Consider the following 15,189-nt stretch of genomic DNA (forward strand, 5'->3'; position numbering starts at 1 on the left):
AGACCGTGTACATGTGATATTCAAATACGTTTAAAATATGGTTAAATTGTTATATGTCTGAACTGACTATAAAATATCATGATTTACCACCTTTAAATAATAATCAAATTAATAATAATATGAATCATATTATTATTATTATTTAAAGGTGGTACATCATATATAGTCATTTCCCAATTTGACATAATTACATATATGACCCTGGACCACAAAACCAGTTTTAAGTAGCTATAAAAAATACATTTGTAGCAATAGACAACAATACATTGTATGGGTCAAAATGATCATTAAGATATTAAGTGAAGTATATGTTCCATTAAGATATTTTGTAAATTTCCTACTGAAAATACATCAAAACTTAATTTTTGATTAGTAATATGCATTGCTACGAACTTCATTTGGACAACTTTAAAGGCGTTTTTTCTCAATATTTAGATTTTTTGCACCCTCAGATTCCAGATTTTCAAAACACAATACATCAATGGAAAGCTTATTTATTCAGTTTTCAGCTGATGTATAAAATACATCTCAATTTTAGAAAACTGACCCTTATAACTGGTTTTGTGGTCCAGGGTTACATATAGGCCTACTTTATGAATCCCTTACCTTTTCAAAAGTAAGATTTTTTTTATTTTAAGAAGTCTCTTCTGCTCACCAAGCCTTTTTTTTATTTGATCCAAAGTATAGCAAAAATAGTAAATTTTTTAAATATTTTTTTTTCTATTTAATAAAACTGCTTTCTATCTGAATATATTTTAAAATGTAATCTATTCCTCTGAATTTTCTTTATTATTAATATGATCAATATTTAAAACAGTTAAGTAATTTTTTTTCAGGATTCTTTGATGACTACAAATATCCAAAGATCAGCATTTATATATTTATATATATGTTACAAAAGATTAATGCTGTTTTTCTGAACTTTCTATTCATCAAAGAAACCTCTAAAAAGACTCAGCTGTTTTCAGCATAATAAAAATAATATTTATAATAATAAATGTTTTTTGAGCAGCAAATCAGAATATTAGAATAATTTCTGAAGGATCACGTGACACTGAAGACTGGAGTATTGATGCTAAAAATTCAGCTTTTACAATTTTACATTATATTCAAATAGAAAGCAGTTTCAAAATTTTACTGATTTGCTGTACTTTGGATAAATAAATGCAGGCTTGGTGAGCAGAAGAGACTTCAAAAAAACATAAAAAATCTTACTGTCCAAAAACTTGGTATACACTGGTAGTGTTATGTTCAGGTAAAATAAATGTAATTATGAGAGAATGATGCCCGTTTTTGTTCCAGTTGTAAATATTCAGATGATGGAAAATATGCCGAGTTCGTGTGTTTATCTCACACTTCACCATACCCTCTTCTCCCTTTCGCTTTTTTTTCCAACCACAAACTGTAAATCACGCCGGAGGGCCTACTACCCGTAACCGTGGGAGGCATTCTGCACACCCACTCGAGCACTGTGTAAATGCGTCTGCTGCTCTGGCTTTTTCACGCGCAGCGCGCGCCCCCGAACGTTGTACAGGAGAAGTGCGCGTTCGCGCTCACGATCCGTTTAGATGCACGCTCGTTCCGCACTCGCATCTACAGGGGGGGCCTTGACCGATTCCTTTTCGACTGTCAGGAAAGCGCACCGTATAACGGCAGCCTTTGTGATTCAATTAACCTGTCTTTGATCTGAAGGCAAATAGGAGGCCCCCCTCCCCCCAAAGACTGAGCGAAGGCGACTGATTTGTGGACAGAAACGATGGCGGAATCGGGCAGCAGCGCGGCGGCGGTTGGAGCCGCGGGCTCGAATAGCAGCGCCGCCGGGGCTGGAGGAGCCGTCGCGCCCGGGGGAGCTAATGGAGCGGCGGGATCCAAACCGGGCCTAGAGTCGGTGAAGGGACAAAATTTTGACGTTGGCCCCCGATACACCGATCTCCAGTACATCGGGGAGGGGGCCTATGGGATGGTCTGGTAAGCGGAAACTGCTCGTTTTTACAGTCGCACACGTTGCTTGGAGATCGGAGCGAGAATTAATGGGCTGGTACTGATCAGCTCTTCGTAGTAAAGAAAAAAGGGTGTTGATTCTCTGAAAGGCTATGCCATTCCGCATTCCCTTTTCATTAGCGGAAAAGAACGCGTTTCAAAAGCAGCAGAATCATTTTCTCCGCTCAACAAGTTTCCTTGCATATCCTTCCCAGAATCTCAGGGCTAACAATAGATTGCGAGTAATGCATTGGATTAAATCCCATTTCTCCAGCACTGGCTGTGTTTGAAAGCATAGCGAGCTGCCTACATAAACAGTATTTTTTGGCATCACATACGCGTTTGGTAACCTTTAAAAATGCTGTCTAGCTCGCTAGGTTTCAAACACAGCCAGTGTTTACGCGTGAATCCATGTTGTTGAAAACACTCGATGAGTTTACATGTTGAATGTCACTTGTCATTTGTGATTTTAGGAGTGTGTTTTGTTGTTTGTAGTGTGAAACTGCATGCTAGGTACTGTTGGCTCCACCGCTAGCAATCTGACATCTCACTCTGAGCTCTTGAAACAGGCGTGGTTACGATGCGGCCAAATGTGGATGAACGGCAAACATTTTTGCGGTTTTTCTAGAAATAAGTTACCAGTGTTTTTGAGATGATATAATTTGATAAGATTATGGTAAAATCAACAAATATAAGGTGCAGAATGCAGAGCTGTGCGCACTGGTCTGTCCTCCATCCTCAAAATGACTGTCAAGTTTGCTGGAGGATGTAAACAAACCCCCTGTAATAAAACACAATGGCCTTCTATGGATATCTTTGGGTAGGGCTATCAGACAGCTGCACGGTATGAAAAACAAAAAGAATCACATACTAGGCATTTTCCACGAATACAGTGCACTTAGTAGTTTTAAATGCCTCAAATATATGTAAAATTAGGATTTTAGCTGTACCCATCTGAGATTTTTTTCATATCTAACCATTAAAATCATACAAAAACGATTAATGAAAATTATGATGTTATTAATTTGGTGTTTTCAATTGATGTTCATTTTAGTTAACATTTGTACATTTTTAAAATTGTAAAATGTTTAAATGTATACAACTGATGTGGAAAGACAAGTGAATGATTTATATGTGACCCTGGTCCACAAAACCAGTCATAAGGGTAAATAAAAAAATAAAAAACATCTGAAAGCTGAATAAACAAGCTTTCCATTGGTGTATGGTTTGGTAGAACAGGACAATATTTGGCTGAGATAAATTTTTTTTTGAAAATCTGTGATACGAGAGTGCAAAATCTAAATATTGAGAAAATCTTTAAAATTGTCTAAATAAAGTTCTGAATAAAGATGCATATTACTAATAAAAAAAAATAGGTTTTGATATATATAGTATATAAATGTACAAAATATCTTCATGGAACATGATACTTAATATCCTAATCCTAAAATTATTATGAATGTTTTTGATAAATTTTCCGTTTTGATGTTTATTTTGGTAAATATTTATACATACTACAAAAAAGTAAAATGTTTTAAATTTCAGAATGTTTAAATGTATGAAATAATGTCCCAAAAATGAACCTATTTTGCCTATTTATTTATTTACACACATTTTTTGTATAGACTACATATGTCAAGCCGATTTACCCAAGTTTTGAAAAAAAATAAAATAAATTGGGAACCATTTTATTTAGTTCATCAGTAACTACAAACCATAAACCCTTTTCAAAAACATGGCTTATTAAAAGTAGTAGTATTAATATACAGTCAAACCAAAAATTATTCAGACACCACATATCGTTTTTGATATTTATTTTTTACTAGTGGGACACTATAGTTCATGTATGTAACTAAGGATAGCAAAATAAAGTAAACTGTGACATATTATACCCAAAAAATCTTTATACAGTTGACTACCAGGAAAAGTGATAAAAGGTTTGGACCAAAAATTTCATTCACACTTTGACCTGACCATGTTTTGTTACAAACCTTTCTATCAAAGTTATCATTTTATAACCATTTTCTAAACTAAACTGTGATAATGCGAGAAATGTTGAAGGTGTCTTAATAAATTTTGCTTTTACTGTATGTAAAATAATAAAATGTTAATATAAAGGTTATAGCTAAAAAATGTGTACACAGCAGGGATTTAAATGAGTTATACATGTCTCATATAAAAATGAATAATATTTATCACAGCCTTTGGATGACTAAACATAATTTCACTTTTTTAACATTATTCCCCATGCTACATGAGTTAAATATGTGCACAAGCTTGTATGAGTTTTTTTTTTTAATTCTCCCTCATCTCATCCCACCATCTCTTTCCCTGCTGCCTGCAGCTCAGCTTTTGATAATGTGAATAAGATCCGAGTGGCCATTAAGAAGATCAGTCCGTTTGAACACCAGACCTACTGCCAGCGCACCCTGAGGGAGATCAAAATCCTCCTGCGGTTCCGTCATGAGAACATCATCGGCATCAATGACATCCTGAGAGCGCGCCGCATCGAATATATGAGGGATGTGTATCCTTAAACATGCACATGGTGCACTAAGCTAAATTGTTGTACTTATCATTGTATTTTAGAGATTTTGTTGTCGTATATATATATCACAGTTTGTGCTGTAGTTCTTTAACTGCATTTCAGCTACATCGTACAGGACCTGATGGAGACCGACCTTTACAAATTGCTGAAGACACAGCAACTCAGCAACGACCATATCTGCTACTTCCTGTACCAGATCCTGCGAGGGCTGAAATACATTCACTCGGCCAATGTGCTGCACAGAGACTTGAAGCCCTCAAACCTTCTCATCAACACCACCTGTGACCTCAAGGTCAGAAAAACCACAGAAGAATAAAACTCTAAACATGAAACTTTAATTCTTCATATAACAAGCTGCATTTAGTAAACCATTGACCATGACACAGCAGCTTCAAACAGATAACCTGATGTTAAAAAGTAAATGTGACCCTACACCACAAAACTAGTCATATGGGTATATTTTTCTAATAAATAAGCTTTTCCATTAATGTATGGTTTGTTAGGATAGGACGATATTTGTCTGAGGTACAACTATTTGAAAATCTGGAATCTGAGGGTGCAAAAAAAAAAAAATCGAAGTTGTCCAAATGAAGTTCTTAGCAATGCATATTACTAATCAAAAATTAAGTTTTGATATATTTATGCTAGGAAATTTACAAAATATCTTTGTGGAACATAATCTTTACTTAATATCCTTATGTTTTTTGGCATAAAAGAAAAAATATATAATTTTCACCCATACAATGTATTTTTGGCTATTTCTACACACATAAGCCTGTGCTACTTAAGAGGTTTTGTGGTCCAGGGGCACACATATAAAACCTAATGTGAAATGGAAATCATTTTGTAAGTGATCTATTTCAGTGTAGATATTTTGAGGAACGCAGGACCAAATTTAGTAATGTAGTTCTTGTGCTTTGTTTAATCTTAAGGCAGTGATCCTAGTGCAGCTAAATATAGGAATGATGAGCTTTTTAAAGCAAAATTGCATGGTGGAAAGTTGCGTGGAGGATAATTCTATTTTCTCACCCATAGATCTGTGACTTTGGGCTGGCACGGATAGCCGACCCTGAACATGACCACACCGGATTCCTCACAGAGTATGTGGCTACTCGCTGGTACCGTGCTCCTGAGATCATGCTCAACTCCAAGGTATGTGTGTATGTAATTAGCATTAAACGTAATAAGTGGATGCTTGACATACTTTGACATACTCTCTCTTAATCTTTCAGGGCTACACCAAGTCCATTGATATTTGGTCTGTGGGTTGCATCCTGGCTGAGATGTTGTCCAACAGACCCATCTTCCCTGGAAAGCATTATCTGGACCAGCTCAACCACATACTGGGTAAGAACCAGTGCTTAATACTCCATGGAATTTCCCCATTTTCTGTCTACTCCTTCATTCTTTCCATTCTCTGAAGCATATTATAGAAAAGAAACATTTTTATGTAGCAACTGCATGTAGCACAGAGAGTCCTGTATTATGACACAGTGACACACTGTATGATTGAGGGCAGGAAACGCTCTGCAGAGAATGGACTATCAGCTTCTGTACAGTGTGCTGTGTCATTATCAGCCACTTCCCTGGTTTCCAGTAACATATTAAGCAACACATCTGTTTTTGACATTGATAATAAGAATTGTTTCTTGAGCACCAAATCAGCATATTAGGTAGATAAAATTATATTTGACCCTGGACCACAAAACCAGTCATAAGTAGTGCGGGTATATTTGTAGCAATAGCCAAAAATATATTGTAAGGGTGTAGTCGACCCAATATTATGGACACAATTAATGCCTTTTGAGACAGTGTACATGTGATATTCAAATGCGTTTAAAGAATGGTTAATTGGTTGTATGTCTGAACTGACTATAAAATATCATGATTTACCACCCTAAATACCCTAATAATGATCAAAATAATAATATTATGAATCCTATTATTATTTAAAGGTGGTACATAATATATAGTCATTTCCCAGTTTGACATGATTACATAAGTGACCCTGGACCACAAAACCAGTTTTAAGTAGCAATAAAAAATACATATTTGTAGCAATAGACAACAATACATTGTATGGGTCAAAAGATTTTTCTTTTAATGCCAAAAATCATTAGGATATTAGGTAAAGATCATCTTCCATGAAGATATTTTGTGAATTTCCTACCATAAATATATCAAACATTAATTTTTATTTAGTAATATACATGGCTAAAAACTTAATTAGTTAATAGTTGTATCTCAGCCAAATATTGTCCTAACAAATTATACATCAATGGAAAGCCTATTTATTCAGATTTCAGATGATGTATAAATCTCAATTTCAAAAAAATTGACCCTTATGACAGGTTTTGTGGTTCAGGGTCACATATGATTTCTGAAAGATCATGTGACAGTAAAGACTGGAGTAATAGCTGATGAGAATTCAGCTTTGCCATCACAGGAATAAATTAAAGGAAGCAGTTATTTTAAATTGTAGTAGTATTTCATATTATAAAACGGTTAGTTCCATTCCTCAATTCTGATTGGTCAGCAGCTGTGTCGTATTCATGATACGGCACTGCTATGACCGCTTCACTCAACGGTTTTGTGTATCATTGAACCCCCTTAGCAACCGCCCTTAGCAACGTAAACACAGCTGCAGCAGTTAGGGACTACTTTTTACAGCGGAAGGCAGTTAATGATTTTACTTTATGAAAACATACAACTTAATATATATAAATTAATATATATTTTTGATTTTAATATTTTTATTGTGTGGTAACCGTTTTATAAAAGCAATAAGGTACTTGAGGCCGTGCTGTATCGTGAATAAATCACGGCTGAAGGGGTTGCAGGCACTCCGCTTCGCGTTGTGCCTAACAACGCCCTTCAGCCGTGATTTATTCATGATACAGCACGGCCTCTCGTACCTTATTGCTTAATTATTAATGTTCTTTTTTTATTTGTATTTTATTATTCATATTATTATTATTATTATTATTATTATTATTAATTAAAGGCAGCCTTGGTGAGCATAAGAAACTTCCTAGAGTTAAAAAAAAACATACCAACCCCAAACCTTTGAAAAGTGTATCTTTGTATGCTTTTTGTTTTTATTAATTATTGACAATTTATATTATGTATTTAGTCAAATTTGTATAAATTTTATTTTAAGTGGCAATCTAGCACAGTACCAAAATTGTTGATCATATAAAATTGTAAAAATGTCCTTAATCAAACATTGAAGTTACATTGAATTATTATTATTATTATATAAATAAATTATCTTTGCAAGTGAACACATTAAGCTTTTACTTAGCATACAGTTTTGATTGTGATTTAAGAATATTTCACCAAGATTTAGAATTTATGCCAAAATACTGTAAAGTTTGTAGGACTAGGTAAAAAATATTGATTTCTCGGTTTTAATCGATTTTCCTTTTTATGAAACGATATTGATTTCTAAATCCAAAGAATCAATTAGTCTAGCCCGTTTTTAGGTAATGAACTGAACGTTGTAGCGCGCCTCCCATCCAATAATTCACAATAAACTTTGTGCTTTGTTGCTTTTGATATGAAGTCTTAGATTTCAAATTCTGTCCATTTTATTACAGTATTCAAACTATAAATGCCATTTTGGCACAGTTTAATATAGAGTGACAGATCACTGTAGCATCTCAGTTCAAGAGAAGCGGCAGCGCGAAACGCAAGTAAACTGAATATCTCTTCCACTTTAATACCAGTTTAAAGGGTTACTCCACCCCAAAATTAAAATTCCGTCATTAATAACTTACCCCCATGTCATTCCAAACCCGTAAAAGCTTTGTTCATCTTCGGAACACAATTTAAGATATTTTGGATGAAAACTGGAAGACTTGTAACTGTCCCATTGACTGCCAAGTAAATAACACTGTCAAGGCCCAGAAAAGTATGAAATGCATCGGCAAAATAGTCCGTCTGCCATCAGTGATTCAATCTGAGTATTATGAAGCGACAAGAACACTTTTTTTTTGTGCACAAAGAAAACAAAATATCAACTTTATTCAACTTTTTCTTCTTTTCCGTCACACTTCCTGCATATTCGGTGACCTCGTTAATCGGCTAGTATTGTACATGATATATATCCAAAATAATCAATATTGAATCGAATCGGAATCTAATTAAATCGCAAGCTTGTAAAGCAAAATCAAATTGAATCATGAAATTGGTTTCAAAACCCAGCCCTGAAAGTTTGACTGGATGTACTTTTAAGTGTTTTCAGAATCATTTTCTATTTCTTTAAACAGCTGATAATCTTGTTTTTATCTTAACTGTGCTCAATAAAAGGTTAGTTGCATTTTATTATTTCCTTAAGCTTTGTTCTCTTCCCTGCTGTAGATTGTAGAAACAATGGTTTTCAGTTGACGGTCACTGTATTGTTGTTACTTGACTCATTTGGGAATGCAGGCGCGTTGTTCATTTTGTGATCATTTTCCTGCCCCATCAACCAGGTATTTTGGGCTCCCCTTCTCAAGATGATCTGAACTGCATCATCAACATGAAGGCCAGGAACTACCTCCAGTCTCTACCCCAGAAACCGAAAGTCCCATGGAGCAAGATGTTCCCCAAAGCAGACAACAAAGGTAAGGGTGTTTAGTGAAATGGTATGTAGATTGCGTAAGAGGGGTCTGGCAGTAGCTGTCTCTTAAGTGTGTGTGTGTGTGTGTGTGTGTGTGTGTGGGAGTACTGTACAAATGTGGGTGTCAACAAATGGTCTTTTGATGGTTTGGCTGCATTGTCAAGACATGCTTATGATTTTTCACTGTAACTATTGTAACTGCAGTTGTGCTTGATTTAGTACTAGTAAATATGTGCCTTTGTAATCATAAATTAAACATTAGAAGTGTGGAACTTCATGTCCTTCTACTATTGCATTTCAGCTCTGGATTTATTGGACCGCATGTTAACCTTTAACCCCATCAAGCGTATAACTGTGGAGGAAGCACTGGCCCACCCCTACCTGGAGCAGTACTATGACCCCTCTGATGAGGTATATTTCTTTCCCCTTTCCATCTCCATCATTTTTGTCTTGCACCCTTTAAGTCAGACATCTGTACAATCCCATCTGTTAGTGAGGTCTAACAGCATTTCACATTGTTTGCAAATTTAGCCGGTGGCTGAGGAGCCCTTCACTTTCAACATGGAGCTGGACGACCTACCCAAAGAGAAGCTGAAAGAGCTCATCTTTGAGGAGACGGCACGATTCCAGGCCAACTACCAGGGCTCCTGAGAGGGACAGGTACAAAACACATGCACATGTCAAATGAACAAATCTACACGTGTGAGGTTTCACTAATGTTAATATATTTTAGATATAGTAGTGTTTTGTGTAAGGCATGCAAGAAAGAAATAACTGAGGTCAAGAGCAGTGACTAACACGAGTCATAGGAAGCAATTAAAGACATAGTTTACCCGAAAATGAATTGATGAAAATTTTAATAATTTCAAAAAATTAAAGCTGCCCATTTCCATAAAAGGTATGTGGTGACCAGGGGTTGTCAAGCAGCAAAAAGGGGGAAAAACATATAATATAAGAAGCTTGAAGTACTTGAAATTGACTTTTTGAAATTTAAGGCCTGGGAAACCCTTGAAAATAGCAATGTTCCTGAAGGGGTACTTGAAAAGTGCCTAAATTATTAAGACATCTTTTCACACAATTCAAAAAACATCATATACGCTTATATCAGGTAATGTCATAAAACTAAGGGAACTAAGCCAATAGAAGTACAATGTTGTGTAAAGACACAAAAAAAGGGAACAGATGAACCAAATCAATTCAAATCATTTACGCTGGATCTGCTTCGATTGACTCACAAATAATTTGATTTGGATCGAAACGGGTTAGTAAATCGTTTCGCAAATTAAATGATTCAAATCAAATGATGCGTGATTTGAAGTCCCGATCTAAGTCAAATGATCCGAGTTCCCACGGGTCATGGAATTTCTAAATTATCATGGAATTTTAAAAGGTCTATTCCAGGCAGGGAATTTTATATTTACTTCGTCCAAGTCATGTAATATCAGGGATTTTTGTTTGTTGCTTTAAATTGTTTCCATTTATCAGAATGTAATTTTTCTATACTGTATTTTGTTTTATCGCGTTGTTTCACGCGTTTTGCCTATTGTTATGGTTATGAAAGCATACAAACCATGAATTAATTTCTGTAGAAATATCGAAGTACATTTAATGTTGTAAAACCAAAAAAAAAAGTAGTGTATATGTGTGTTTTGTACTTAAAAGAGTCTGCGAACAAGTAACTAAAGCTTGCAAATGGATGGATCCATTCATTATAGGTCATGGAATTTCAGCTTTTTAGTCAGTGAAAGTCGGGGAATTTGATGTTTGGCTTGGAGTGGAAACCCTGCATGTTTCGCTGTACGCAAAGGGACTTCGGCACGTGGATCACAAAATCATTTTAATTAGATCGGAACTTTGGAGCGCAGAGCGTGAATAATTTGATTTAGAATTGGAAAGAGAAGACATTGTTTGATAAGTGAGATCTCCGATTGAAATCCTTGAAAATCAAAAAAGTAGTGCTTGAAAATTCCTTGAAAGTTCTGGAATTTCATTTGACAGTATCTGTACGAACCCTGATTATAAACGGATAGTTCACCCAAAAATAAAAATTCTATCATTAATTTCTCACCTACATGTCATTCCAAACCCGTAAGATCTTCATTCCTCTTTAGAACAAAAGTTAAAGGATTAGTTCACTTTCAGAACAAAAATGTACAGATAATGTACTCTCCCCTTTATCATTCAAGGTGTTTATGAAAACATTTCAGGATTTCTCTCCATATAATGGATATGTATGGTGCCCCCAAGTTTGAGCTTCCAAAATGCAGTTTAAATGCAGCTTCAAAGGGCTCTAAATGATCCCAGCCAAGGAAGAAGGTTCTTATCTAATGAAACGATCGGTTAATTTTGAAACAAATTGAAAATGTATATACTTTTTAACCTTAAACGCTCGTCTTGTCTCGTCTTTGTGATGCGCATGCATAGTCTGTGTAATCCGAGTCAATACAGTTAGAGTATGTCGAAAAACTTGCATCTCGTTTTCTTCCCCAACAAAATCGTCCTACATCGCTGCAGAAGTACCAACCTAATGTTTACAAAGTGAACATACAAAGAAGATCAAACACCCTTAACAAAAACAGGTAAAACAGCGTTGTAGGACTATTTTAAAGTTGAAGAAGAAAACGAGATGGGAGTTTTTCAACATACCATAACTGTATTGACCCGGATCGCACAGACTACGCATGCACATTGCAGAGACGAGACGAGCATTTCAGGTTAAAAAGTATATAATATAGTATATTGTTTAGCTAGATAAGACCCTTCTTCCTCGGCTGGGATCGTTTAGAGCCCTTTGAAGCTGCATTTAAGCTGCTTTTTGGAAGTTCAAACTCGGGGGCACCATTGAAGTCCACTATATGCAGATAAATCCTGAAATGTTTTTCTGAAACTGAAAAAAGAAAGACCTGAACATCTTGGATGACAAGGGATTGAGTACATTATCTGTCCATTTTTGTTCTGAAAGTGAACTAATCCTCATCAAATTTTTGATGAAATCCGAGAGCTTTCTGACCCTGCATAGACCGCAACGCAACAATTTTTCAACTAACACAAAAATGAAAATTGACATACAAAATTGATCTTTATAATAATCAGCTTTTTGTCTGTCCAGTATATTAACATATTGAGAATACCTTGAAGGTGATATAATTTCAGTATGATTTTTTTGATGAAAACAATTCTTACCCCCCCCCCCCCCCCCCCAAAAAAAAATTATTAATATAAAAAAATTAAAAAAGCCTTTCTCTAGTTTGAAGAATTTCAATGCTTAAAGCTGTTGATGTCCACTAACGCTCAGTAATCCTTTTTTTTTTTTTTTTTCACAGCCATCACGGAGAATAACCAAGCAGCGTGGAGTCTCAGATAAACATAACTCCAGACAACCTGCGAAAACATATACATACATATATACATTAAAAAAACAAGATAAAAACAAGATAAAAAGAGGAAAAATGTACATTTAAAAAAAAACGTCAGCTTTGTTTTATCTGTCCATCTCTCTTTCTCGCTGGGAAGCTGTGCGCTAGTTTGGGCTTATAACATCTTATCATAACGCCATTAACGGGGGCCGTCAGACTCACTGTTCTCTCATCGCATACCGCACACAGCTCCTGCTCTCTCAAACAATTGCATCTTTCACCCTTTCTATCAATACCCTGCTTCTCTCTCTCTGTTTGTATCCGTCTCTTTCTCTTTATGTCTCTCTCGAGGGTGTCTCTCTCTACTGGTCTGTTGTTCCGGGTGTTTTATTTCTTTTCTTTTTTTTTCATTCCACAGAGATGGAGAGATAGAGAGAGAAAGAGAATATCTCTACGGTGGGCACTGACCGGTGTGTGTGTGTGTGTGTATATAAGTGGTTTTGAATTTCATTGGAGTATTGTAAGTCGGCGATCTGTTTGTACACTGTAATTTGAACGTTACGATCAGTTACAAATCGTGTTTTGTAATGTTGGGAATTTATATTTGAATATCTTTTGAAATATAACGTCATTGCTCGTGTTTCTTTTTTTAAATTCATTCAGACAAATGATGTTACATTTAATGAGCTTGGACTTTTTGTTTTCTGTCGTGAGGAGAAAGAGGTCTTGTTTTGGTTCTTGAGAATAAAAGAGAAGGCAGGATGAATGGAGGAAAGAGGGCGAGATGGATTAGTATCATCTGCTGTAAAATATCACGTTCTACTGATGAGAACTGAGACTATTTCTTGCCAATGTTCTTGGGAAAATTAAGCCATCAGTATCGTTTCTTAATTTTTTTTTGGCTTTCTTTCCCTCTTTCTCCTCCACTCGCTCGTCTGTTCATTTGCTGGAGGCTCTGTAGTGTGCAGACCTTCATTGTGCGTTTTATTTTTAGGGGGGTTGATACTGATTTCTTTGTGAATAACAATAGTTGTCATTGGTTACCATGTCCATGGCTACTGTTGCCATGCTTCCTTTCTGATAAGTCACACATAGTTCCCCACGTTCTGCCTTTGTTGCTTGCAGATGTCGGTCCCTTCCTCTTTTTCCTTTCGCGTCGTCCTTTTCCTCTCGGTTTGAGTGATTGAGGAATCATAGCCAAGCTTAACACTTTCAGAGCCATAGCACATTTTTTCTCATTCCCTCCCTGTGATGTCAGAACTTTTCAAAGGGCTTTTCCACAGGGCTTGCTGACCTCATGCCTCTCCTGCCTGTGATTGGCTCACCTTGTGTTTATCTAGACTTATTCTGCATGCGTTGCATCTTAGACGTAACTACCTGCCTTTATTATGCGTTCTCGGTGAAATGTCGCCATCTTTCGATGCCGTTTTTAAGGAAACCGTCATTGCTTCTGGCCAATCATGGATGAGGAAAGCATGTTCGAGTGGGAAGAGTTAAAATGGCACATTGTGTAGCTGTTTTGCATCAATACAGGGTGTGATTTGTGTAAATTAATATCCCTCCCCCTGTGTAAAACCCCATTGAGACAAGCCCCTATTGCAGAGGAAATTCACCCCGACATTTCTCAATCGGTGCACCTGCACTTTGTCTCTCATGACCAAACGTTTTGAGTTTTTAGTGCAATTTTATCTATTCCTGTGAGAAAAGTTTCCTTGTTTGAGTACTTCAGCTTGTTTTCTTAATCCCCCACTTGTTAGGGTGAAGCGTAACAGGCAATGACGGTCGGTCGCGTCCAGTGTCTGTGTCTGTGCGTCTGTCCTTTCCAACCAGAAGCTGCTCTTCTCTGCTTCCTCATGAGGAGGGGAGATCATCCCGCTCTGATCTGAGGGAAACAACTCATTACCAAGAAAAAGATTATTTATATTACTGTATCGTCAATGGCAATGACATGCTTATTGTGAATGGGACCATGGGGACTGTCAGCAGTCTCACACACACGCGTACACACACACATTTAAGGATGTATTTCTCACATATAAACCTGCACACATACAGTATATGATTTCAAAAGCCTGCAAAGGAGGCAGATATCATAATGTCCTTTTAATGGCTGTTATTATGATTATTGCTGGTGTTATATTGGTGAGGTCTTCTTTTTTTTTATTTTGAAAACTGAAAAGGGATTTCAAAACTTTTGTCCTTTTTAAAGTATGTTTTGCATTTCTTTCATTTTGTTCGCTTTGGGTGTGAAAAATAATTGGCTGTTCAGTCTTTCTGAAGTCTATTTTTTCCCTAAGTCTTATGAGGAATTGTTTTAAAAATGATTAAACGATATGGGTAGATTGTCAAGAGAAATGAGCTATGGATGGTTATAGTCTTATGTATATGCTTATGGGTATAATAAATTAAACAATTAACAAAAAACAGAATTATATACATATATAAAATAAAATTCCTGATACTGTAAGTCTTTGTCTTGTGTTTTTCTTGTCCTTTTTTTAACAAACTTCTTAAATTAAGCTTTAGAAAAATGCTGGGTTATATACAATTCAACTAAAGGTGAAATATGGACAAACCCAGCGATTAGGTTAAATGTACCTAAATGTACCAAGTTTAATTTATAAAAATGACCCTGTTCAAAAGTTTACATACACTTGCTTCTTAATACTGTATTTGTGTTGTTACCTGAATGATCCACAACT

At 35.9% G+C, this 15,189-nt stretch overlaps 1 protein-coding gene across 1 annotated transcript; it reads left to right on the forward strand.

Moving 5' to 3' along the window:
• Window positions 1-1,536: 1,536 nt before the first annotated feature.
• On the forward strand, window positions 1,537-14,954 carry mapk3 (mitogen-activated protein kinase 3). The gene is made up of 9 exons (XM_073841355.1): window positions 1,537-1,968; window positions 4,325-4,507; window positions 4,631-4,820; window positions 5,564-5,680; window positions 5,761-5,875; window positions 9,004-9,135; window positions 9,433-9,542; window positions 9,663-9,791; window positions 12,455-14,954. The coding sequence occupies exons 1-8, from the start codon at window positions 1,757-1,759 to the stop codon at window positions 9,780-9,782; spliced, it is 1,179 nt and encodes a 392-aa protein (XP_073697456.1). The 5' UTR covers window positions 1,537-1,756; the 3' UTR covers window positions 9,783-9,791; window positions 12,455-14,954.
• The last annotated feature ends 235 nt before the right edge of the window (window positions 14,955-15,189 follow it).

The sequence above is a fragment of the Garra rufa genome, chromosome 1 (genome assembly GCF_049309525.1).
Source record: "Garra rufa chromosome 1, GarRuf1.0, whole genome shotgun sequence".
Taxonomy (NCBI): Eukaryota; Metazoa; Chordata; class Actinopteri; order Cypriniformes; family Cyprinidae; genus Garra; species Garra rufa.